General features: G+C 39.1%; 2 protein-coding genes across 4 annotated transcripts in view; both read right to left on the reverse strand.

Moving 5' to 3' along the window:
- On the reverse strand, positions 1-24476 carry LOC114036381 (glutathione S-transferase-like). Of its 2 annotated transcripts, none has more exons than XM_027852886.1 (6): positions 24131-24476; positions 12104-12155; positions 8431-8563; positions 6997-7138; positions 887-1018; positions 1-249 (listed from the first exon to the last, which is right to left on the reverse strand). In XM_027852886.1, exons 3-6 carry the CDS (start codon positions 8550-8552, stop codon positions 79-81), a joined length of 567 nt encoding a protein of 188 aa, XP_027708687.1. In that variant the 5' UTR covers positions 8553-8563; positions 12104-12155; positions 24131-24476; the 3' UTR covers positions 1-78. The 2 variants fall into 2 exon arrangements, with proteins under 2 accessions (XP_027708687.1, XP_027708686.1); XM_027852885.1 differs by lacking the exon at positions 24131-24476 and adding an exon at positions 15081-15283.
- Positions 23777-26173, reverse strand: part of LOC114036382 (glutathione S-transferase-like) — a 48860-nt gene continuing 46463 nt past the window's right edge. For both annotated transcript variants that reach the window (XM_027852888.1, XM_027852887.1), the window contains one exon: positions 23777-25839. In XM_027852888.1, coding sequence (XP_027708689.1) covers positions 25669-25839 — 171 coding nt within the window. In that variant the 3' untranslated portion in view covers positions 23777-25668. The remainder of the gene's footprint in view (positions 25840-26173) is intronic.

Here is a 26173-nt window from a genome sequence, read left to right on the forward strand (position 1 = left end):
TAAGGAGGCATCATATTTATTAGTTACTGAAACTAGAAATGCTGCAGGAGCACATCCTAGTATTTTTTGTGAGCATGACTAGAATTCAGCTAATATGGTGCTCGAATATTTAAGAAGCAAGCCTTTTTCAAACTTGAATATCTTCTTTGCAGCTTCAAGACTTGCTTCATCCATGGGTGGCCTTCTTGGACTACCAGGCTGAAGGAATTTCTGAATCCTGGGGAGTTTGCTGACTCTAGCTTTGAACTCCTAAAATGAAAAATAAATGACACCAACTATAAATGTAGCAGTTTTGGAACAGGGCCACAGGGATGCCTTGCCAAGACCCTTTGGAAGCTATTTCATCCTGTGCTAAAGCTGTAACAAGCATCTTCATCCTGTGGGCAGTAACATTTGAAAGTCCTCAGGAACTTCTTGCTCTGCAATTTTGTAGGGCCTCTACTTTTCAGATATGAATATATTAAATATATGAGGAAATAGCCTTCTCTTTTAAAATGTATAAATTTTTACTTCCTTAATTGCTGGAAAGGATTTGAGCTCTGGGCTCACCAATGGTCTTCATCCCTACCATCTGAAAAGACATCCAGCTAAGGTCAGAGTCTCATCATCTGAAAAGTGGACTACAGATGTTTGGTCTGGGCCACAGTAACTCATGAAGACTATCTAAGGATTTCTGTTCTTGGAGGAATGGTACACAGAGGAAATTCCAGATCTTTTAAACAAGCATGTATTGATCACTTACTATGTGCTCAGCACTGTGCTGGAGATACAAAGAAAAAGCAGAAACTATCCCTGCCTGCAGGGAGTTTACATTCTAATGGGGAAGAGGACATGTACATCAATAGATATTTGCAATATTTATAGTGAAGGTTTTTGATGGAATTACCTGCAGTTTAGGGAATGCCGAGAGAGCATCAGACTTGCATTCTTCAACCATTAAGATGAGTTCAAGTAGATGGATATCTGCCCAGCTCAGCTGGTTGCCAACAAGGTAATTTTTCCCATGGTCTTTTAATGCCTATAGGATAAATGACAAGGAGAGAAGGGAGAGAATTTGTGGGAATATAGAGCACATTTCTTGAAGACAGCATATTTATTAGGAGACAGGGCATTTTCTCTGGCCATGCCCCATGCCTGCAACACTGTCCCTCCTCCACTCTGACAACTGACTTCCCTTACCTCCTTCAAGTCCCAACTCAAATTCAATCTTCTACAAAAAGCCTTCCCCAACCCCTCTTAATTCCAGTGTTTTCTCTTTTAATTATTTCCTATTTATCCTGTGCACTGCTAGGTGGAACATTGGATAGAAAGCCATGCCTGGAATCAGGAAAACATGAGTTCAAATGTGGCCTCAGACACTTACTAGCTGTGTGATCCTGGGCAAGTCATTTCACCCAGTTTGCCTCAGTTGCCTCATCTGTCAAATGAGCTGGAGAAGGAAATGGCAAACCACTCCAGTATCTTTGTCAAGAAAACCCCTAGTGAGACACGATTGAACGATAAAATGTATCCTGTACATAGGTTACTTTGTATATATTTGTTTGCATGTTGTCTCCTTCTTTAGATTGGAAACCCCTTGAGGGTAGGGACTATCTTTTGCCTCTTCTTGTATCCCCAGTGCTTAGCACAGTGCCTGGCATATGGTAGGCATTTAACAAATGTTTCTTGACTAACAAGGTCGTAATAATTTCTCTATTTGTTTGTGTCCTCTTCTAAATTGTTCTCTTTGTTTTTGCTCTTTCCATTATACTATTAATTCATTCAACAAACATTTATTAAGCACCTACCATATATACACTAGGCACTGTGCTAAGTGCTGGGGACACAAAGAGAGGTAAAATACAGTCCCTGCTCTCAAGGTGCTCCCAGTCTAATGGGGTAAGCAATGCATAGACAACGATGCATAAATGATATATACATGATGAATTAGACATACTCTCAGGAGGATGGAGGACCAGGAAATTCTTCTTGCAGAAGGCAGGACTTTACCTGAGACTTGGTGGGAAGCCAGAGAAATCAAGAGGCAACATGAGGAGGGAGAAGGTTCTAGGCAAGGGAGACAGCCAGGAAAAATGCTTACAGGGCCATGGAATAATTGTTCCAGGATCTCTAAGGAGGCCAGTGTAAGGAGGGTGAGCTTTAAGAAGGGCTGGAAAGGTAGGAAGGGACTAGGTCATAAAGGGATGTCTTTATATGTGATACTGGAGGCAATAGAGGGCCACTGGAGTTTGCTGAAATGGGTTGGGTGTGGGGAGATGACGTGGTCAGACCAGAGCTTAAGGAAGTTCAATTTGACAGCTAAGGGGAAGATGCCCTGTGCTGGGGAGTGACTTAAGGCAGAAAGACCAACCAGCAAGTTACTGCAATGGTCCAGGCATAGAGTACATTACAAGCCCTGTTAATTATTTCCTATTTATGCTACATACGGCTTGCCTTGGACATATTTGTTTGCATTTTGTCTCTCCCATTAGATTGTAAGCTCCTTGAGGGCAGGGGCTGCCTTTCTCCTCTTTTGTATCCCCAGCACTCAGCACAGTGCCTGGCACATAGTAGTTGCTTAATAAATGTTTACTGAATTGAAGTTTACATATATTGAAAAGTTCTAGTTGAGTATTGTTAAGTTTATAATTAAAAAGTGCAACCTGATATATACTTACAAGTGAAATAATTCCATCCCCCCATTATGGGGGGGGGGAGACAGAGACAGAGAGAAAGAGAGACAGAGACAGAGACAGAGAGACAGAGGCAGAGAGACAGAGAGAGTTATGGAACCTAGGGTTTCAAAGACAATTTTAAAAAACAAGAATACTGAGCCAGGAGTTAGGGAACCTGGATTCTTTTTGTGACTGGACTAGTCATTAGCTCTGTGATTTTGAATAATTCTCAAGGCCTCAGTTTCCTCATCTGTAAACAAAGTTGGTTGAACTACCTTTTTTCCCATGTCAGTTGATTCACAGTGCTGTAAGTGCTTACCACCTGCTTCAAGTGATTCTTCCCCAAAGGGCTTTGGATCCTTTCCTGAGAAGACCTTAACTTAGGACTGTGATATCCCTGTGGGGGAAGGTCTAGCTCCCTGGACTACAGTATCTTTTTCAGGCTTGATGAGGAACTTCAGTTCATCTACTCTAAAGCCTCTCTGACTATCTAAGCACCAAGTCTAAGCTACTCAAAGCTGTTAGGGGGCAAAGTGGATAGTAGACTGGATCTGAAGCAAAGACCAGAATTCAAATTCAATCTCTGACACTAGTGATTGTGACCTCTGGCAAGTCATTTAATCTCTGTTTGCCTCAGTTTCTTCAGATGAAAAATGGGGATAATAATAGTATCTACCTCCCAAGGTTATTGCACCAAATGAGAAAATGTTTGTAAAGCATTTAGCACTGTGTTTGGCACTTAGGTGATGCTTAATAAATGCTTATTTCCTTCCTTTCTTCCTGTATTCCTCAGTGCACATTACTCCGTGTGAGGGAGAGAAATACTAGGTTACAAAACAAAATTTTTTAATAAACACAAGCTTTTTTCTACCTCCCTCCCTTAGTGCCTTCCATCCTTCTTTCCTCCCTTCTTCCCTCCTTTTTTTCTTCTTTCCTCCCTCTCTTCCTTCTCTTCTTCTTTCCTTCCATTTTTCCTTCCTCCTTTCTTCAGAGGGAGGCTTAGGAATTGGTAGCCAAGTAATCTCTTAATTTCTGATCACATCAGGAATTAGTGAATGAGTAATTATTTCTTACAAATTACAGAAAATAGATAGGGTGTTATTTCTCTACTCATACCTGTCAGTGATCACCTCATATTTAGCCTAAATCCTTTATAATACTCTTCAATACTTTTACAATGGCCTTATTTTTATGGTCAAATTCTATTACTACAATTAAAAATCGCTTTGGAGTTTTTCTTGGTATCACTGCACACTAAATCTCTAAAATCTTGACCTCCATTTTGTTTAAATTCTATTTAAAATGTATTCAGCAAAGCACTAGTGCCAATGCAAACAAAAACATATAGTAGTGGGTAGCAATGAAAACTAAAAGGCACATACACACACAGAAGCAATAACAAATTATACAGCAGGCATTAGCAATAAATTCAGGGCCACATGCAATTCAACAACTGTGAAATCAATAACACAGAACTCTAAGCAGCACATACTAGCAACAGTCAATAGCTTTGTAGGCAACAACCCACAGGCAGTCATGTTGCATGATACATTTGGAATACTACAGCAGTCACTGAATTAGCAATAAAAGTGAATCACAAAAGAGAGCAAAACCCAGCAAATCCTGGACTGGGGGAAAGCACTTCCACTGAAGAAAAGAGAGGGGAAAAGAGTTTGAAAAAAAGGGAAGGAAAAATAATTATTTTTTGATGAAATGGAAAATATTTCAGCTATAAGGAAACACTTTTAAGCTTACAGAAAACTCACAAAACTTCAAAAATAAAATTTACAAATCCCACGGACAAGCTAAGGTCTCTTCTAGCTATGGCAATCAGTAAAACACATGACATATCCTAGACCCAGGCTACAATATAACCTGATTCCCTTTTTTCCCATTGTCCTTTACCCATATTAGGAGACCAATGGGATCGTCTGTTGACCACATCTTCAGGTTGTGTTGACAATCTATCCTCAAGACTTGTAAATTATGCTGTTTCTAAAATCCTTTTTTAACACAACACCTTTTTTTTTTTAATTAAGGATTAAACTCCCAAATATTTCTAAAGATATTCTCCTACGATGGATTCAGTGAATTAGCTTTCACCATCAGTCAAAACTGCCTGACCCATGGATAGATATCTTTTCTTCCAAAACAGAGGAAATTTGGGTAGTGGTACAACAAACTTCTGTTTTGGTCATTGTTTAACAGACAAATAAACATTCATTAAATGTCTCCTCCATGCAAGGCAGTGTGTATGGTGATGGCTAAAACCAACCTAGTCTCTGCCATCCAGGAACTTGTAACCTAGCAGGCAGAGGATACTAAAATGTACAGACAAATAAGCTAAATATGACACATGGAGACACAAATGAATATTTGTGCAAAACATTCATTTCATGGACACTCAGGATCATAGGATTTAGTTGGGGAAGGAGCCTGGAGATCACCTGGTTCAACTCCTTTATTTGACTAATGAGGAAATGGAGGCCTATTGGGGTTCAAGTGACTTGTCCAAGGTATACAACTAGAAAATAGCAGTATTTTTTTCTATTACATCATGCTGCCTCTTCTAATTCAATGAAACTATGACCTACAACCTCACAGTCTAATAATTTAATAAAGAAATATTATAGATGAAATGCAGAAGGGGAAAATGGCATAGAGAAAAAAGCCGTCAACCTGAAGTATGAAAGATTTTGATTTTCCTTCTAGCACTGCCACTTACTGGGTGACTTTGGGCAGGTCACTGCACTCCCTGAGCCTCCATTTGCTCATCCATAAAATGGGGGTGAAACGTTCACTGTTCACCTAAGGTTGTTAGGAGAATGAGATAAAATAATACTTCTAAAGTATTTAACAATCATAAAACACTTAATAAATGTAAGATGCTATTATCACAGCATTTAAAGCTTTTTTATAGCCTGACTCAAACCTCCCTTTCCAGCCTTAACTTTTCATCACTCCCATTCACACAGTTTAAAGTACAGCTAAACTGGCCTTCTTCCTATTCCTCACACAAGACATCTTCCTGACCCCATGCATTTGCACAGTCTGGCCCCCAAGCCTGGTGTGTATTCTCTCTTTACTTTGACCTTCATATTATTCCTAGTTTCTTTCAAAGCTTAGCTTAAAGGTCTTCCCAAATTATCTTGTATATATTTTTGTGTGTATGTATATCTATATTTATATAGCTATATCTACTCAATATATACACACATATGTACATATGCATTTATAGTACACATAATTGTGTGTGTATATATATACACACATATATTTATCTATCTATCTGTCTGCAGACAGGTGACACAATGGATAGAGCACTGGGCTTGGAATCAGAAAGACATCCTCATGAGTTCAAATAAGGTTTCAGATATTTATTAGTCATGTAATCCTGAGTAAGTCATTTAACTCCATTTCCTCATGTACAAAATGAGTTGGAGAAGGAAATGGCAAACCACTGTAATATCTTTGCCATGAAAACCTCAAAATAGATTCATGAATGGTTGGACATAGCTGAAATGACTCAATGACAACTCTCTGTGCCTGTGCATACACACCCTTTCAGGTATAAATGTTGTATCTCCCTATAGAATGTAAGCTCCTTGAGGGCAGGCTCTATTTCATTTAGCCTTTGTGTCCTCAGTGCTGAGCATAGTCTCTGGTGTATAGCTGGCTCTTTAATAAATGGCTGTGGCTAGGTTGAGGTTCTTGGTCTCCCTATGTATTTAATGGGTGCGTATTAAATGATTTAGTCAGAACTAAGTCTGCCTATCCACCGTACCACCTAGCTGCCCCAACAAACATCTCTCTTGCAACACCCTGCATGTTGTATTTTAAGTGGCTACCTATCTTATCTAGCTCCAGCTCTTTATGAATTCATAGGATCATAGATTATAGAGGTGAAGTGACCTTAGGAGTCATTAAGTCCAACTCCCTTCTTTTACAGATGAAGAAACTGAGGCCCATATAGGACTAGTGACTTGCCCAGGGTCACACAGCTGGTAAGTGTCAGAGGCAAGATTTGAACTAAGGTCTTCTTGACTCCAAGTCCAGCACTCTATCCACTGTATATTGCTGCCTTACTTTGTAAAGCTTAGGAAACTGTGCAGGGTTACCAAGTCAGGTGCCCACATTTCTACAAGTAATTAATAAGTGTCAGAGGCAGGATTTGAACTCAGATCCTCTGTCTACAGAGCCAATGGTCTTTCTTCTGTAGCACGGAACCTCCAATGTTTCTGCATTGTCATGTATTCACTGCATTGGAGATTGCAGTGGAGAAAGTGTTTGTAATTTCAGTGAATATGCAGGTCGATCACACACTGCCTCCATTGGTCCATACCTTCTCATACACTGGGAAGAATCTTTGCGTGGCTTTCTCCGAGATAAAGCTAAAATTCTTCTCCTTGTCTTCAGGCAAAGACAATGGGGAAAGCATAATTATGTCATACAGATCTCTCATTCCTTCCACATACATGTCAATACTGGAAAAGGAAAGAAGCACCAATAAAAATATGATTACTAGTTCATCCTATTACTGAGAGACTCCGATCAAATAATGTATGTAAAATGCTTTGTAAGCTTTAAAGCTCTTTTTACATATAAAATAAAATATAATATGTGAAAATGCTCTTTTAAAAGTATAAAGTTGCTGTTGTTCAGTCGGGTCTGAATCCTTGTGACCCCATTTGGGGTTTCGTTGGCAGAGATACTAGAACGGTTTGCCATTTCCTTTTCCAGATCATTTTATATTTGAGGAAACAGAGGCAAACAGGGTTAAGTGACTTGCCCAGGGTCACATAGATAGAAAATGTCTGAGGCCCGATTTGAACTCAGGAAGATGATTCTTACTGACTCCAGGGCCAGCACTCTATCCACTGTACCACCTAGCTGTCCAAACCAGCACATAGTAGGCAATTCATAAATACTTGTTGATGGATTAATTCATCCAATATGGGTTGCATGGCCTCTCCATGATGAGTTAATAAACATAGAAGCTAATTTTTTTAAAAACATATTCACTTTCACTGAGTTAGTGAATTTACATATTGTTTTTGTACTCATGCTTTTACAAATCAATAAAAAAAGGTTTTAAAATTATAGTTATTCTATTTTGAGATCCAAAGCCAGTATTTCTTCTTTTTTGAATAAGTCATCTATGCATCTGTGAGTGGGCGAGTCCATTACAACATATTAATAGGAAAGTATTCCCAGCATGCTCATCAAGTTAAGATTGAGTTCCATAACCATTCCATTGTAAGCTCTTTGGGACTGTCTTTTTGCTCTTTTTTGTATCTTCAGCATTAGCACATAGTAGGCACTTAATAGATATTGACTGATTGATAAGCAGCCTACAAAAGCCAGTATCATTCCTTTATAGTAACACTCTATTAAGCAGTTAGTGATTTAATTTCCTCCTTTCAATGCTCCCCATTTTGATAATACCATTTACTAGAGATATCTACATCAGGATTTGGACTTAGATCATTTGGGAAAGGGAGTTACAATTTTACGTATTTACTTTCGTAACATGCTGATAAGAACATTCTTGCTTTGTCCATTACATAAAAGGAGACACTTTCTTAACATAATTCCGTTGAGAAGCAGGGGAAATAACAGATAAAGAGCTGGCCCTGAAGTCAGGAAGACCTATGGTCAAGTTTTGCCTTTGACCTCTACTTGGTGGTATGACCCTGGGCAAATCATTTGTCTGAATCCACTGTTAAGTAGAAATTTCTATGTTTTCTTATAAACATGTAAAAAATGATTACTGTACAGGACTTGCTCCTTCAGATCCTTCCCATACAAGTTGTATTTTCCAGCTATGTATCTTAGGATGGCTCTGGTTTGTACCATCATCATTCCATCAATTTCAACCATTGGCAATTGTTCATACATTAGTTTCCCACCTAAAAAAAAAGAAAGAGAAGTCAACTCAGTGGCTTACCCCCTCCCCTCATTAGAGTATGGTCATGGGATCACAGTTTTCCAACCAGAAAGGACCTCAGTGGTTGTCTAGTCTAATTCTTCCATTCTACAGTAGGGGAAATTGAGGCCCAAGAAGGGTGAGGAACTTCCTCAAGGTCACATGGCTAAGTACCAGAAGCAAGATTTGAATCCATGAGCTCTGATTTTAAAACCAATGCTCTTTCTGCTGCATCAGACCACACTGTGATCCATGGGCAGTTATTTTCATTCTAGAGACACTGCCTCCCACCCAGCAAATGGGATTGTGATTGCTGCCAAACAAGGTTGTTCAAGATGTTAGGAGTGACTGACTTACTCCCTGCCACGTACTGAGAGACACTGACCTCTCTGCTGTTCATCAAACAAAACACTCCAATCTCTGGACTCCAGGCATTTTAATTGTGTGTGCCTCATGCCTAGAATATTCTGCCTCCTCATCTCTGCCTCCTGTCTCCCTGGCTTCCTTCAAGTCCCAGTCAAAATCCCACCTTCTCCAAGAAGCGTTTCCTGATCTCTCGCTTACTGCTAGTGCCATCCCCTGTACGTTATCTGCAGGCTACCCTGGATATATCTTGTTTGTTCATAATTGTTTGTTTGCTGTCTCTGCTCCATTGGACTGTGAGCTCCTGGGGAGCAGAGGCTGTGGGCATTTTTTTTCCCATTGCATCTATTCTTTTTTTTTTCTTGTTTTGTTTTGTTTTTGTTTTTGCTAGGCAATGGGGTTAAGTGACTTGCCAAGGGTCACACAGTCAGTGAGTATTATGTGTCTGAGGCCAGATTTGAACTCAGGTCCTCTTGACTCCAGGGCTGGTGCTCTATCCACTGCACCACCTAGCTGCCCCTATTTTTATTTTTTCTTAATTTTATTTATTTTATTCTGAACTTAAGAAATAAAACAAACATTTCAATAACATAGCATATTAGGAAAAAAATGATGATTATAAAAAAAAGATGTTTTTCCTTTCTTTCTATCCCCTGTGCTTAGTGCAGTACCTGACACATAGAAGGTCCTTAATAAATGCTTCTTGACTGACTGAAAGCTACGGCTGGAATGCCATTAATTAACAGTAGTTTTGAGAACCTACTATGTGCACTTCAGTATGCTAGGCACTTTGGGTGGTATACATGAATACAGGAAGGATCTCTTAGGATTTATCTGTGACCTTGTGGGACTAGGGAACTCTCTACATGGGAATTTCCTCCATCTACCCAAATGACAACTCTATCTATAACTCGGTCTATACACTGTCTGCCTGGGTAATCTATGATTCTTGACTTAAAGGATTTTGCCTTTAAATCTTCTCTAACAAATTGATATCTGCTCCCTCCTGTCTCTAGCCTCAAGTAAAAACTCTTCTTTTTGCATCCAAAGCCCTTCAGGGTCTGTTCTAGCCTGCCCTTCTAGACTCCTTACACATGACTCTTCACACACCCTGCCTCCCAGACAAACTAGCTTACTTGCTTTTCTGCCCACACAACATTACAACTCCTGCCTCCTTGCTTTTGTATGGGCTAACTTCCATCCCTGGAATTCCCTCCCTCCTTACCCTTCCTGAACCAGTTAGCTGCTAGCACCCTCCTTCCCCTGAAGGTTACTTTTCCCTTGCAATTCTTTTGTATTTGAATAACCTCTATATTTACTTGTATAGGCATGTAGGTGGCTTGGTGAATAGTGCTGGATTTAGAGTTCCAGCCTTGTCTCAGACATCTGCTAGCTATATAACCCTGGGCAAGTCACTAAAGCTCTCAGTCTCAGTCTGCTCATCCTTAAAACGGGGATGATGACAGCACCTACCTCCCAAAGTCACTATGAGGGTTGATGGAGATAATACTTGTAAAATACTTTGGAAGTGTATGAATGGTATGATGATGATGATAATGGTGTTTATGCGTGATGTTTCCCCTAAAGAATATAAGCTCATTGAGGTAAGGAACTATTTCATTTTTTCATCTTTTTATCCCTAGTAACTTGGATAACACCTGGTATATAGTAAGTGCTTAATAAATGCTTGTAGATCAATTGATTAATCTACCATTCCCCTTTCTTTAGCTATCACTGCTATACCCTAGGCCAGGGTCTCATCACCTCTCACTGAGATTCTTTTTTTTCTCTTTTTAAAAATTAATTTATTTTAAACTTAAATAGAAAAAACTTACACAATAAGAAAAAGAAACATATTGTAAACTTAAATACAAAATAAGAAAAGAAAAAAGCATTGCCATGTGCAGAGTAGAGGGAGGATTCAAAATATACAGCAATACATCCTTTTAAAGAAAGACTGTATAATAAATACTAGTCATTGTGTTCAGAACTGTCCACCTTTTCTTTGCTTCCTTGTAAGTTTTCTTTTGTTCTCTGCTGTGCACTATTTACTTTGTTCTTTTTTTCCCCCTCCCTCCTCCTCCCCCAAGAAGGTATAAATAAGGGCAGATATATTTATATGTGTATATATATACACATATACATACAGACATACATGTATACACACATACATGCATGCATATATACATACATACAAATGCACACAAACATACATGCCTATACATATACATACAAAGATATATACATGCACATACACATACAAGTGTATACTTAAATTCAAATACATATACTTAGATTTCTATAATCATACTTATATATATAGGAATATACATTCACATGCATCTATGTAAGACCATGCTATACTTATTTGTTCTCTGTTTCCCTGAGGGTGCATACCCTCTTCCTTCATATATCCGAGTCTTTCCATATTTTTCTAGGTCCACCAACTAGCCATTTCCTACACTACAGCAATATTCCATCCTTTTACTGTCTAATTATTTTACATGGTCTAAAACAATAATGTTTGATATGACTGACATATAGTACACTTTCCCTATTTTTCTCTAATGATTAAATCTACTTTAGCTTTAACTTTGTCTGCCACCTAGAATCTTTCAGTGTTTCTCACTGGTCTCTACACCTCCAGTCTCTATCTATTCCAATCAGACCTTCATAATTCATCTTCCTGAAACACAGCAATTATCTAGATACTTCTTTGCCCACACACAAAAAACCCTCCAGTAACTCCCACCTGACTGCTCTTTCCTCACATTCAAGCTCCTCCATTGCCTGACTCCAACCTAACCTTTTCAGTCTTAAATTCTATCACTTTTCCCATCCACCGCTATTCCTCTATAGAAGCCAAGGGCCCTTTGTTTCAGGAGGAAAAAAGCTTTACTTTCTTCCCTGATGCGGTTGTTTTGAAATTCAAACCCTACCTCTGAGGTACAGAGAAGCACACTTGTGTAGTGCCCTGTGTAATTACCCATTCATGCTATGATTTATAACATACTTTTTCACAACTATAGAGTGAGAGAATTGGAGAGCTTCATGGGGATCTTACAGACTTTCTGTATGTCTTTTCAGGCAAGGCAAGGCAAGGGTAGTTAATCTGATCTTCATGGACTAGCAGAGCACAGCAGCAAGGCTTTGAACTCACCCTTAATTAAATTCTGAAGTTCTTCAGCTGTTTCCAAAAGCACTTCTTCAAACTACAAAGGAGAAGGACACATGAGGATATGACAGTGATGGAATCATAGAATGTTAGCATTGGCAGAGACCCTAGAGATCACCTAAGACAACTAGGCTGTATGAGGGGTAGAGTACAGGAGTAGGAGTCACAAAGACCTGAGTGCAAATCTTACCTTAGATATTTACTAGTTAGGAGACCCTGGGAAAGTCACTTAATTTCTCTGGGCCTCAGTTTCCTCATCTGCAAAAATGAGGACCTTGGACTAAATGATTTCTATGGTTTCTTCTAGCTCTACATAAATGATTCTAATGCTCTGGTCCAATATTTCTCAAGTTTTTTTTTGGTCTCAGAACCTCCACTACATTCTGAAATCTAATATTATTGAGGACCTACCCAAAGAGCTTCTGTTTCTGTGAGTTCTATCAACATTTGCCATAGTAGAAAATAAAACTGGTGAATTTTAAATATATTTATCAATTCATTGGAAACAAACCCATTACATAATACAAATAACATGTTTTCATGAAAAATTACTGTTTTCCAAAACAAAAAAATTAGTGAGAAGAGTGGCATTGTTTTACCTATTTTTGCAAATCTCTTTATTATCTAATCTTAGCTGGATTCTTATATCTGCTTCTGCATTCAGTCTGTTTTAATATGTTGTTCTGAAAGAAATATATGTGTATGCATACATATATACATACATATATAGATAAAGATATGGATAGATAGATAAAATCCAGCTTCACATAAATGTGGAAAAGGGAAGAGTATTTTAGTAGGTTAATAACATGTTAGTATTATTATGAAAAGAGTTTTGATCTCAAATACTCCCTGAAAGGATCTTGGGCAACTTCAGACTACACTTTGAGAACCACTATTCTAGTCTACCCTCCTCCCCTTTTTCTTTTTAATTAAAAGATGAAGCTTAGAGAAATGATTACTAGATTATCAATGCCTAGAGGGTAACAATTTGTATTTTTTCATTTTTGGATCTATCCAGTGCCTGACAGAGTACACTGTATAAGTCCATACAAAGGATCTGTGATTCTGGCAATCATATTATGACTTCATACTTAAGTGCTGTTGTCTGAGGCAGGTTAAGACTTGCCCAGGGTCATACGGAACAAGTGCCAGGGGCAAAATTTGACTTCAGGTGTTCCTAATTCTAAACCCAGCATTCTGTCAATACAATCACTGCAGGCTACCTTTCCATGCCTTTTGAGGATAGAGAGGGGGGAGGTGTCTGGATATAGGAAAGAGGTGTCAAACCAGCTGCCTGCAAAACTCCTGAGTGCATGCCCAACAAGATTAAAATGTAATTGGGGTATTTATAAATAAAATTAGATCATACAATTTAGTGGTCCCCACTAAATATGACACTGCTGATAGAGGGAACTCTTGCTGAGGAAACCATATCTACCTGGGTAAATCAGTCACTGCTCTGCAACATATAGTCTTAGGGTCAAAACTTACCTCTGTAGCTTACTGCTTGAGTGACCTGGGGCAAGTCACTTAACTTTTCTGTGCCTCAGTTTCCTTATCAACAAAAAGGAGGTGTGGAGGGGGGAAGACACAAACTAGATGGCCTCAAGACCTCTTCTAGCTCTCTATTTATAATCCCATGATCCTAAGACTTACCCAAGGTCACACAGCTAATTAGTGACAGAACCATGACTATAATCTGAACCTCCTGACTCCCAGACCAGTGTTTTTCACTATGCCACACTGCCTAATTAATATTGTGACTATTATTAATGATTGTAATTACTGTTCATAGGCTCATAGATTGAGACTCAAGCTCCTTAAATGGTAACTAAGTGGTGTGGTGGATAGAGTACATGGGGTCCTAGGATTAGCAGAACTGAAGGCCCTCAGACCCTAGGACACAGACAGAGTTAGAAGGAACACTGGGGGTTGTCTTGTCCAATCCCCTCATGTGGAAGACAGGAAACTGAACCCCAGAGAGGGGAAGTGATTTACTAATATCACTTAGAAGTGGGGGAAATCATTCATCACCACCTGAAAGATTATCACAAATTTTTCTAGCATATCAATCTAAATTATTAATGTTTAGAAATTTAGAAACTTTGTCAAGACTTTATGAAGGACTTGTATATAATGAATCTGAATCTACCTCACTCTCTACCTAAGAAAAAGGAAGCCAACAAAAATGAAGATTGCTAAAAATCTCTTTAGAAACTAACCCAACCTCTGTTCCTTGGTATTTTTCTTTTTTTCTTTGGCTAGGCAATGGGGTTAAATGACTTGTCCACGGTCACACAATTAATGTGTTATGTGTCTGAGGTCAAATTTGAACTCAGGTCTTCCTGACTCCAGGGCTGGTGCTCTATCCACTGTGCCACCTAGCTGACCTGGTATTTTTCAAGTTTCCAAAATGGTGGGCTTTTAAATGAATAACAACACTAAGCAATAATGGCCAGGCAGTTAATGAAATAAATGGGAACCAGTATCATTCTTTGTGTTACGATATAGAAAGGAGTCATTGGAGTCAACGATCACAGAAAACCAAACCTACAAGGGGAACTCAGAAATCATGTAATGTCAGCCCCTTATTCTAGAAGCAATAAAGTTGGGACTCAGAGATGCAAGCTAACTTGCCTGAGGACATCCAGCTAGGAGGTAGTGGTACCGCCACTTGGACCCTGGTCGGCTGAATGTCCACTGAACTTGCCCCTAGGCCTTGATAACACTTTCAGAAGGTGAACTCAATCAACACTTAATTATCAAGATAAATTTGCCCTTCAAATTGCTCCTGTGACTTAGTTCACTATCAAAAAAAAAAAAAAAAAGAAGATGGTGTCACCATGATTAGACCCCTCTTTTCGAGACAGTCATTAAGTAAGGTCCATGTGACTTCTCCTCTAGTAAATATTGACTGAGTCTGAAGAACAAGAACAAACGTAAGAAACGAAGCATCTACCTCCACACCAGCAGCGGCCAGGAGCCAGCGCACAGATTCCATTCTGCCTCTGCCATCGAAGTAATACAGTTTGGGCTTCGCAGCCATGATTCTCAATTCCTGGTTTTCTGACGAACAAGAGAGAACAAACTGGCCCGGACCTACAAACCGTCCTTTTTCTAGTCTTGGCTCCAGTGGGGAGACATGAGAAAAGTCCAAACGCTAAGGTCCAATGATTCAGAGGGTAGATGCGGGCGGGGAGAAGAGGGAGGAGAATCAGGTGAAGGGCAGGCTTTAGACCTGGCATTTTTCCCCAAAGACAGGCTGCTGGCAGCTAAGCCCGGATCGATTAACTGAGTGAAATGCATTTGGGACTTTGGTGAGTAGGAAATGATCAGCTTAACCTGGTTCACATAGAATAATTTCAATGTAAAAATGGAGTTTCTTTCATTATGTAAAGAATGTCTACTAGGATAATTTTTATTATTATACAAAGTTGGTCATGTAGATCTGGGTATCATGGATCCCAAATAGCTCCCTTTTCTTTCCAGGTGTTGTTGGGGGTGATCCTACTTTTGCAGATGTAGAATTCACTATAAAACCCAGGAACCATAAATCAAATAGAAAAGTTTTCATTTAGGATGAATACCAAAATAAATCATATAGATTCCGGTGCTGATTTATGTAGTGAGCTCCTTGGAGAGGAAATTCCCTCTACCAATGGCACATCTGCCATTGTCCTGGGGTTTTTAGTCTGAGAGTTGCCTGGGACACAAAAAGTGGGGTTACACAGTCAATAGGAGTGACAGGCAGGATTAGAAGCCTGGTCTTGCTGAGGCTGAAGGGGCTTGTCTATCTACATATAACATCCCTTTTCCTCTCCACTGTAGAAATCCATTCCAATAAAATATACTTCGTTGCCTTGCCATAAAAGCTCACTTCATATTGATGAGGGAAATAACCCAACACATAAAGAAATACAATTTCCTATGGTTACTCATGCTGCCCATAAGAATGGGAATATCACCTATAGGACTCAGGAGGTCCCAAGGTTATGGCTCAGCTGTAATAGCTTTAATGGTTCACTTCCCAGACAAGTGTGTATGCCCCACTGATGTTTTATTCTGTTTCTAAAGTTGCTGGAGTCTTCATCTGGGGCTAGGGTTGGGGCTTCTTCTTCAGGGGAAAGGTTAGCACTCTTTTGTGAGACTGGCCAGCCAACATGCCTAGAGTTAAGGGTGTTTTTAGCTCTTTTAGCTTAACAATGTTCAACATCCTCCTTCAAAGGAATTCTCCAAGCCTCCCTGATATTTTGGGTAGGGAGGGCAAATTCCTTTTAGTTACTATCAAGAATTTTGCAGATAAATGTCGTGTTCCCATAGTAGAATTTAGTGTAAAACTGTTTTCATTTTTCCCTTATGTTCCCAACATGGAACATAGTACCTCACACACAAGAGAAATAACAAATATTTGTTGGAATGAAAAAAAAAAAGAATTTTGCAGATAGTATCAGGGGCACTTCAAATTATATCAAAACTTTAATAACCTTCAAAGAGTCACTTAAGAACATTGTGTGATGCCAAGACAGAGCTAGACACCTCATCTCTGCATTCCTGTCATTGCAGCCAAGAATGTGACCTTCCTATTTGTTGTTGTTGAATCATTTGAGCTGTCTCTGATGACCCCTATGATGTTTTGTCGGCAAAGATACTGTAGTGTTTTACCATTTTCTTCTCCAGCTTATTTCACAGAAGAGGAACTAAGGCAAACAGGGTTAAGTGACTTGCTCAGGGTCACACAGCTAGTGTCTGTGGCCAGATTTGAACTCAGGTTCTCCTGACTCCAGGCCCTGCACTTTATCCACTTCACCACCTACCTGTCCCCCTGCCCTCCTTTACTTAACTTAATTATCTATTAGTCAATAGATTTATGTAAGCAGAGTAGAGTCCCAGAGCATTGTCTTTGCCAAAGTCCTTCCTATGCATCCTGAACATTAGCCTTAACTCTCAAATTCCCTTATCTAATCTCAATCTAGTGTCACTAGTTTCTGTTTTTCACATAGAACTTTGAAAACTTGTACAGAAAAAGTAAATAAAGAAACCCAACGTCACTTCAAAGGAGAAAGGCATCATGGAAGAAATGAGAAGCTATGAAAAGGGAGGTTGGAGGACATGGAGGCTACATCTTGTCAATGCATTAGCCCCAAATAAAGGATACCTCCCAAATTTGAGGAAAAGTTTAGGAAATGCCAGTGGCTGAAGTTGGAGCTAATAATAATCGTAGCTAGGATTTATATGGTGCTTTAAGGTTTGCAAAGTGCTTTACAACTCTTATTTATTTATTTATTTACAACTATTATTCCCATTCAATGTATGAAAAAACTGAGGCACACGATGTTAAGTGATTTGCCCAGGGTCATATAGCTAGTAAGTGTCTGAGGTCAGATTTTTACTCAAGTCTTCCTGCCTTCTCCAGTGCTTAGCACACTTTCTGGATCATAGTGTTGCTCAGTCATTTCAGTCATGTCCAACTCTTCCTGACCCCATTTAGGATTTTCTCTTCAAAGATACTGGAGTGATTTACCATGTCCTTCTCCAGCTCATTTTACAGATGAGGAAACTGAGGCAAATAGGGTAAAGTGACTTGCCCGGGGTCACATAGCTAGTAAGTGTCTCAGGACAGATTTGAATTCAGAAAGATGAGTCTTACTGTCTCCAGGCTTTGTATTCTATTCACCGTGCCACCTATCTGCCCTCACTGGCTCATAGTAACCACTCGATAGATGTTGATTGATTGACTCAAATCCAGTGTATCATGCTGGGGAAGCTGTTGAAACTCTCCTGAGAAATTCTCTGAAACTAAACTCACAGAGCAGTTTAAAACCACAAACTGAAGTCGCTCTTCATTGGTGGAGGGCGTTTACTCACGGGAAGTTTCCTATACCAGTTAAATCACACGTATAACCCTAACATCTGTTCCCTTTTACCACCCTACCCAGTCCTCCTCACATTTCCATGACTCAGCACAATACCTGCCATATAGTAAGACTTCAATACATGCTTGTTGAATTATATTGAAACTTATGAATGCCATTTTCTTATCACTGGAAATAAAAGTGATAACTATGGGGACAAGGTGATATTTTTCAGTCAATAAGCATTTATTAAGTGCTTCCTCTTGGTTTATGCTACCTGGAAGCCCTGGCAAGTTAATGACTAACCCTTCCATTAGTCATGAATAATACCTAGTTTTGAGCCTCAGGAGGTATGGATGGCATACTAGAATTTTTCGTGGTTTTTTTTTATTATACTAGAGGTTTTTATGAGCTATAACAAGGGCAGATCTCTGATATCACAAATAGATAACATTTGTGGCTTCAGCACAATTTTCAGCAGTAGAGTTGAACATTTGGGGGAACTCCTGATTTCTGATTAGTAAGCAAAAATGACAGGTGTCAAATAAAAGAGGTCAGAAACTCAAAGCCAAGGGCAGCTGAAGCAGCCAGTTTAAGCAAATCTTGAGATAGAAACCAATATAGATAGAACATGCTTGCATAAGGGACCTTGGAGAAGCACAGAACTCAAATAACTCTTTCATTTGTGCAAAACAGCTTTTTTCAACTGATATTCTTCAAATGGAATTGCCCATGCACTGACATCCAAATTTTCTGAAGAAAGAAGACTGAATTTATGGTACATATATATTAAGCACTATAGACTGACCAATCAAACAATAGCTCTAAGGAAATAAAAGAAGATGAATTACGGAATTGTATTATACACTGAATGTGTTGTACGTTGAATTTCAACATTCCACCCAGTATAGGAATCCCCTTGTAGCCTCACTGACAAAAGGTCATTCAACCTTTGTTTGAAAACTTCCAGTGACAGTTAAGTTACTGTATTAGAAAACAGTCTAATCCAGTTTGGGACAGATAAAATTGCTAGAATGTTCTTTCTTACATTGACTCAAAATCACCCCTAAATAACTTTCAAATATGGTACTGGGCTTGCCCATAGATCTACACAGAAATTTTGTTCTTCTCCCACGTGATGGATCTTCAAAAATGTGGAGATAGCTCTCATGTTCACGTGGGGTTTCTCTTCTCCAAACAGACAGAGTATAGTGACTTGATTCACCAAGTTGCCCAAGGTGAACAATGCATGACCATCACAATTGGTAGTAGGGGCTTTGCCTCATTGATATGGTAGCATGGTTCAGGGGAAAGAATGCTGAATTTGGAGCCAGAGGACCTGGTTCAAACCTTGCCTTTGCCGTCTGTGTGGCGTGGGGCAAGTCATTTAACCTTGTGGGTTCTCGATTTCCTCATCTGAAAAATGAGGCTATGGGAATAGATAACCCCATTAATTAATGTCTATTGGACTCAAGAACTTCCAATAAGGACAATAGGTCCAATAGAGGACTAGATGGTTCACTTGCAGAAAGTAATGTTTTTTTTTTCAGTCATATAGACCTGAATGTAAAATAACTTCATGACCCTATTTGGGGTTTTCTTGGCAAAGATACTGGAGTGGTTTGCCATTTCCTTCTTCATCTCATTTGACAGATGAGGAACTGAGTTAAACAGAGTTAAATGACTTTTCCAGGGTCACACAGCTAGTAAGTATGTGATGCAGGATTTGCACTCAGATCTTCCTGACTCTAGGCCCAGCACTCTATCTATTGTGCCACTGTGCTGCCTGCCTTTCTTTGTAGTGCTTAGTATGATATGTGGCACATGGCACTTAATAAATGCTTACTGAGTGACTGAATAGCCTTCTAATTGGTCTCCTGGCCTCCAGTCTCTCCTCCTTCCAATCCACATGCAGCTATCACAATGACTTTCCTAAAGTATAAGTCTAACCAGTAAGTATCAGAAGCAGGATTTGAATCCAGGCCTTCCTATCTTCAAGGCCCAGCCCTCTAACCATTAAGCTACATTGCCTCTTGCTTGATTTATGCAATTCTATTATAATCCATTATAGTACTATCTGTTTTACAAATTAAACCAGCATGATTAATTTTTGAGATCCAGAAAAAATTAATTTAATCTAGCTATGGAAATCTACAAACTATTTCTAATTCTTACTATTGGGGTAATTTTAATAATATTATTACTGGGTTCAAGGGTGTGCTGGTAAATATTTAACAACATCTGGTAGGGGGGAGCTGTACCCATGGCACACTTTTTCTATTTAATCTTCATTATTAACATTTAACATTATAAATATTTTCTCCATTCCTTTCTTAATTGCATACAATCAACAAAACAATAAATCAAGCCCTGATTTGTAGCATTTGCCAATTTCCAAGGTGCAAACACTCACATTGAAAGTTTAACAATTTGCTTTTGAGAAGGTTCAGAACTGGCTCCAGCACATCCCAAACTTAGGCTGGTGGGTTAGTTTGACAGTTAGGTGGTACAATGGATAGTGTGATAGGCCTGGAGTGGGAAAGACCTGGGTTCAAATCCAGCCCCAGATATTTACTAGCTGTGTGAGCCTGGGCAAATCATTTAACATCTATTTACCTCACTTCCTTCAGCTGTAAATTGGAGATAATAATAGCATTTACCTCCCAGGGCTGTTATGAGGCTCAAATAAGATCATAATTGTAAAGTGCTTAGCAGAGTGCCAGGGAGATAGCAGGTGCTATGTAAATGTTAGCTAACATTATTAATCCCAGGTTTTCTTATTTAGCTCAAATTATCCTTCCACATGGCCATACCTCCTCAGAAATCTCCCAGGTAAGCCATAGAAGGAGAAGAGGCATATTTTGCAGAAGAGGTAAAATAGAAAGAATGCTAGATTAAAGTCAAGACACTTGGCTTTTATTCTCATTTCTTCCACAAATTATTTGTGTGACTCGATATAAGTAACAGCTTCCTTCTGATCCTCACTTTTCTCATCTGTCAAATGGGGGGAAGGGTTGTAATCTTAGATTCCTCCCAGCTCTATCAGTCAGTTCTCAGTACCTGGTATACAGTGACATAATTTTAGAACTGGAAGGGACCTTAGAGAGCATTGAGTCCAAATACTTTCTTTTTACAGATGAGGAAACTGAGGCTCAGTGAGGGGAAGTAACTGGCCCAGGGTCACACAGGTCTCCTGACTCCAAGTCCAGTGTCCTAACCCCTTGGCCTTGAATAAATATTGATTGACTGATTGGCAACAGGTCTCTATTGCAATATAAAATGCTCTTTGCATGAACTTTGCTTTGGAGCTGAAGATACTCCATCAAAAAGATTTGTAAAACAGTATTAGAATCCAAATTTCAATTTCATTGCTGACATTCCAGCTCTCTTCGTCAGTGCCCAGTACCTGGCACATAGTAACAGAAGCGCTACACTGACTAGCCTAAAATAGTTTTCTCCCCCACTTTTAAGATGAGAACTTCTCAGAGAGAATTTGTTCCAGTTTATAGTAACCAGATGTAAACAATAAATTCACATTTTTGTGAACCTCACTCACTGTGGAGGCTCCTTGCTTTCGGATTCCACATCTCATCCTGATCTTTTTTCCCCACACAATCAGTTTAAAAGGCAAGACCTGAACCCAGGGTCAATCTAGCTTCGAGGCTGAGCTTTTTGTTTTCTTTCTTAGGAGTTTGGTCTCACTCCAGGTCACTACCACCAAGTACAATACAGTCCCAAATAACGGTGTGCTGGAGCCAGCTCTAACCCCATATGAGCTTTAAACCTCGGGAATCAGCAGATGCTAATAATCTGGGCTTGATTTATTGTTGTGGTGATCGTCTAGATGTAAGAAAGTATTAATAATGCAGATTAAACTTAAAAGTGTATATTTCCTGAGGTTGTTGAGGGAATTATGTAAAACAGCATGAAGGAAGGCTAGATTAGAAGTCAGAGGTCCTGGGTTCAAGTCTCAGTTCTGCCAGTTACTATTGGTGTGACTTTGGGTAAGTCATTCAAGTCTCTCTGGGCCTCAGTTTCCTCCTCAGTAAATGAAGGGGTTTAACTAGATGGCCATAAAGATCCCCTGCAGCTCTAAATTTATGATCATTATCTTAACCCTGTCTCTCAAGATTGGAAGCCTTTAGATAACTATTATCTAGGCTTGTTGTTGTTCAGTCATTTCATATTTGTTTAATAATTCTTGACCCCACTTGGGGTTTCCTTGGCAAAGATACCAGAGTGATTTGCCATTTCCTTCTCCAGCTCATTTTACAGATGAAGAAACTGAGGCAAACAGGGTTAAGTGACTTGCCCAGGGTCACACACTGAAGTCTTCCTGACTCTAGCCCCAGCGCTCTATCCACTGTGCTACCTACCTTCCCCATAGTGGGCAGCTTAATAAATAGTAAGCACTTAATAAATGCTTGTTGGTTATAAGCTCACTGAGGGCAAGGACTGTCTTTTGCCTCCCTTTGTATCCCCACAGTTTAGCACAATGCCTGGCACACAGCAGGCACTTAATAAATGTTCATTCCCTTCCTCTTCACTTCCTTACCCCCATCACACCTAGGCTCGATGAGCAACAGCAACTCATGAGCCAAATTCCCAGCCCTAAAGCTTTGACCTACAGTGTTGCTGAACCCACTCACTCTTTTACACACTCCCTCACCCTGCTCAATCCCAAGGCAGTAAAATTTCTTCCTTTAAAAATGCTTTAATTATGATTGTTATTTTTCTTTTTTCTTTTTACATCACCATCATTTCCCATTTTCTTTGTCCACTCCCACTAGAATCCCCTGTCAGAACAAATAAGTGTACTCAAGTGAAGCTTAATCAAACTGGTTATATGTTAAACTTCAGAGGCAGGGTGGAACATCCCATAGAGCCCTGGGCCCAGAGTCAGGAATACCTATGTTTAAATTCCATCTCTAACACTGACGAACTGTGTGATCCTGGGCAAGTCACCTAAGCTCTTTAGCAATTGCACTGGGCTTTTTTTTTTTCCCTACTGTCATAGATTGAGATCTGCACTGATGGAATGAACCACCACACTGAAGAAATCATAGAACCTTTGTATTTTCAAGGATTTAAAACTTAAAGAGAAAAATGAAAAAAAATTTTTGAACTGGCCTCTACTCAATTGGCTAGCTCAAACCTGTCCCTAAGGTTTGAGTGAAGAGACCAAATACTTATGAATCTATGATTCAATTATTTTTCTCTTTTTGTAGGTCAGTGGGATAAGGTTTCATTAACTTGTAGTTTGCTAAATTCTAGTTGTTGGATTTTTATTTTTTTGGAAGCACAAAAGGGTTTTTTTTGAGTTCCACTCTTTGCCTATACATGTGGCCAGAAAAACTGAGGGATAGTATTACATAGCAATAAAAATTATTTTGAGATCCTCTAATATGTAAGGCATTGTGTATGTGGCAGAGGAAATCCAGGTTAAATATGCATTTTTCCCCATAATAAATGTTCATTCCCTTTTTTAAATTTGAATTTATTTTTCATTTTTTCATTTTTATTTTTTCAATTTTCATTCACAATAATTTTTTATTTTCAAAAAATAAATTTCCCACATTGAATTTTTTTTTAATTTTTACCAGGCAATCAGGGTTAAATGATTCTCCCAGGGTCGCACACCTAATAAGTATCAAGTGTTGGAGATCGGATTTGAACTCAAGGCCTCCTACTTCCAGGGGAAGTGCTCTATCTACTATGCCACCTAACTGCCCCATTTTTTTTTTCATTTCAACCTACGATCTCATAAAACCATAGATTTTAGAGCTCAAAGGAACCATAGAAGTCAGCTAGTATAACTCTTTTATTTTAGGAATGCTGAGTAGGCAGGTGACTTGACAAATCAATAATTCTATATTTCCTTTGTCCATTTGGGCTCCCATCATGGCAGCCTGACACCTTTTTCTTTGGGTATGGGAAAAATGTTTGACTTTCTTTATTTTAAACATTTATTTGCTGGTTTGTGTCTATCTTTTGGGATTGCATTTGAGAGGAGACAATTGAGCGGGGGTGGGGGGGGTTGCGGCATACCCCAGGAGAGGGGACATTTAAAACTCAGGTAGTCACAGAGTACTGTCTCTGGCTGGGGGCTCAGAGCTCAAGGGGAGAGGGGAGGTAGAGAATTATAGATTCCTTTTACCTTCCTGGGGCAGAGAGAGAATGTTGTGTTTTTTCATCCACTACTTTTGAAAAGGACCAATAATGTCTTGAGTTGCTCTGAGGAAGATCTGAGGTCCACTTCATTGGAAGGAGCCACGGACCCTTTAGTAAAGTGCTGTTGGCTAGGAGCTCTGCCTCAGTGGTTTTTCCTTGCAGATTGGACAATCTTCAACCCCACACAAGATAAAAGTCAGGATGACTGGTAATGGCCCAGGATGCAGTGGATCACCTTGGCGTCTTCCATGACTGACCAAGCTCTAAGGGCTGTTGCCTTCATGACCTTTGGAAGAAACTGCTCTCATCTGCCTATTCCGCCTGGGGAAGTCTTCACATGCTTGGGGCAGACACCCTCTAACTCACCCAGGCCTGTCCGAATTTACACTGGGAACCTACCCTCCACCCTCCCTCCCCTTTCATTAAATCAGTAGCAGAGTGGGCGGGGATAATGAAATAAGACTAAACAGCTCTGCTTACCACTCTACCCTACCACTTTGACTTTGCCTCCAAGTGTCAATGAGTTTCTTCTTAGCTTACCTAGCAGTGAGTTCTGACAAAATGGTACACAATAGAATATCTGTTTGGAGAAATAAAAGCTCTGATTTTTCTCCTAAAAAATGCACCTTTAAGTTTACAAGACAAGGGTTATTTTAAAAGGGGAAATTTTCAAAGTTAACCTTCAGTTTTTTTCCTTGATTGTATTAAAATTAATCTTTTTTTAAGTAAAATAAAACCATGATTAAATGTCATGGGGAGAAAGGAATAGGGTATTTTGTTTAATTGAAGTTTCTCATTAGCTGGGAACTAAACAAACCTTTTTTTCCTGTTGTTGTTTTTTTTTAAATGAAAATCTTTCTAAAATATTGGCAGACTGCTTTCCTGCCTAAATCCTGTACAGTGAAGATAACTGAATGTCACTTCTTTTGTTGAAGAGCCTGAAGACTGTCAGGGCAGATGTGAAAGGTTTGCATCTAAAAGGAACCTTATGCATCATCTACTAAGGTTGGGTTTTGTTTTGTTTTTTTTTAAAGAAATCTTTAGTATCGTCTTGTTTTCATATGATTTTCAGTTTTATTCCAAAAGTTTCCACTTTTCAGAAAAATTTGTATTAATTGAAGCAGAGATAGTGTAACAGTTGAAAAAGTGTTGAATTTGGAAACAGGAGACCTGAGTTTGAATAATGACTGTATCTCCTATTGCCTGTGTGACCTCTGGTAAGTCACTTAACTTCTCTTGTTCTCAATTGCCACACTGGTAAAATGAAGAGGATAGACTCATTACCCTTTAAGTTCTATTTTCCTCTAAATTTGGCCCTAAATATGTAAGAAAAAGAAAAAGGAAATCTATAAATCTATGACCCTGAGTAAGGTCAAATTCTAATCAAACTAAGTTTTATAATAAGCAATGTAAAGATTAGGTTTTCCAATATATAGCAAGATTTATATGGAGGCATATCATATTTACTAGTTATTGAACCTAGAAATGCTGTAGGAGCACATCCTAGTACTTTTGTGGGCATGACTAAAATTTAGCTATTATAGTACTTGAGTATTTAAAAAACAAGCCTTTATCGAAATTTAATGTCTTCTTTGCAGTTTCATAAAGTGCATCATTCAATGGCGCCTTTCTTGGACTACCAGGCTGAAGGAATTTCTGAATCCTGGGGAGTTTGCTGATTCTAGTTTTGAACTCCTAAAATGAAAAAAAAATTACATCACCTGTAAATGAAGCAATTGGCCTTGCACATTGGAGCAGGGTCCCAGGGATGCTCTTGCCAAGACTTTTTGGAAGCTGTTTCATCTTGGGGGAAAGCTGTGGCAAGCATTTTCACCCTATGGGCAGTGACATTTAAAAGTCCTCAGGAAATTCCAGCTCTGCAAATGTGTAAGGCCCTTTTTTTCCCCAGATATCATATATCACATCACACAATGTAATATAAAGCAATATAACATAGTATAATGTAATATGATATAATACAATGTGATATTATATAATATCATATGATAAATATGTGAAGGAACAGCCT

Source organism: Vombatus ursinus, unplaced genomic scaffold (assembly GCF_900497805.2).
Source record: "Vombatus ursinus unplaced genomic scaffold, bare-nosed wombat genome assembly UNPS02009835.1, whole genome shotgun sequence".
Taxonomy (NCBI): domain Eukaryota; kingdom Metazoa; phylum Chordata; class Mammalia; order Diprotodontia; family Vombatidae; genus Vombatus; species Vombatus ursinus.

Bases quoted from the DNA above. Each gene is read 5' to 3' on its own strand.
- LOC114036381 (XM_027852885.1), bottom strand. From the start codon at position 15,167: ATGGCTGCGAAGCCCAAACTGTATTACTTCGATGGCAGAGGCAGAATG. The intron at 1,019-6,996 runs GTATGGACCAAT...TTTATCCTATAG, and splicing joins TCTTCCCAGTGTATGAGAAG to GCATTAAAAGACCATGGGAA. The intron at 250-886 runs GTAATTCCATCA...TTTTCATTTTAG, and splicing joins CGGCATTCCCTAAACTGCAG to GAGTTCAAAGCTAGAGTCAG.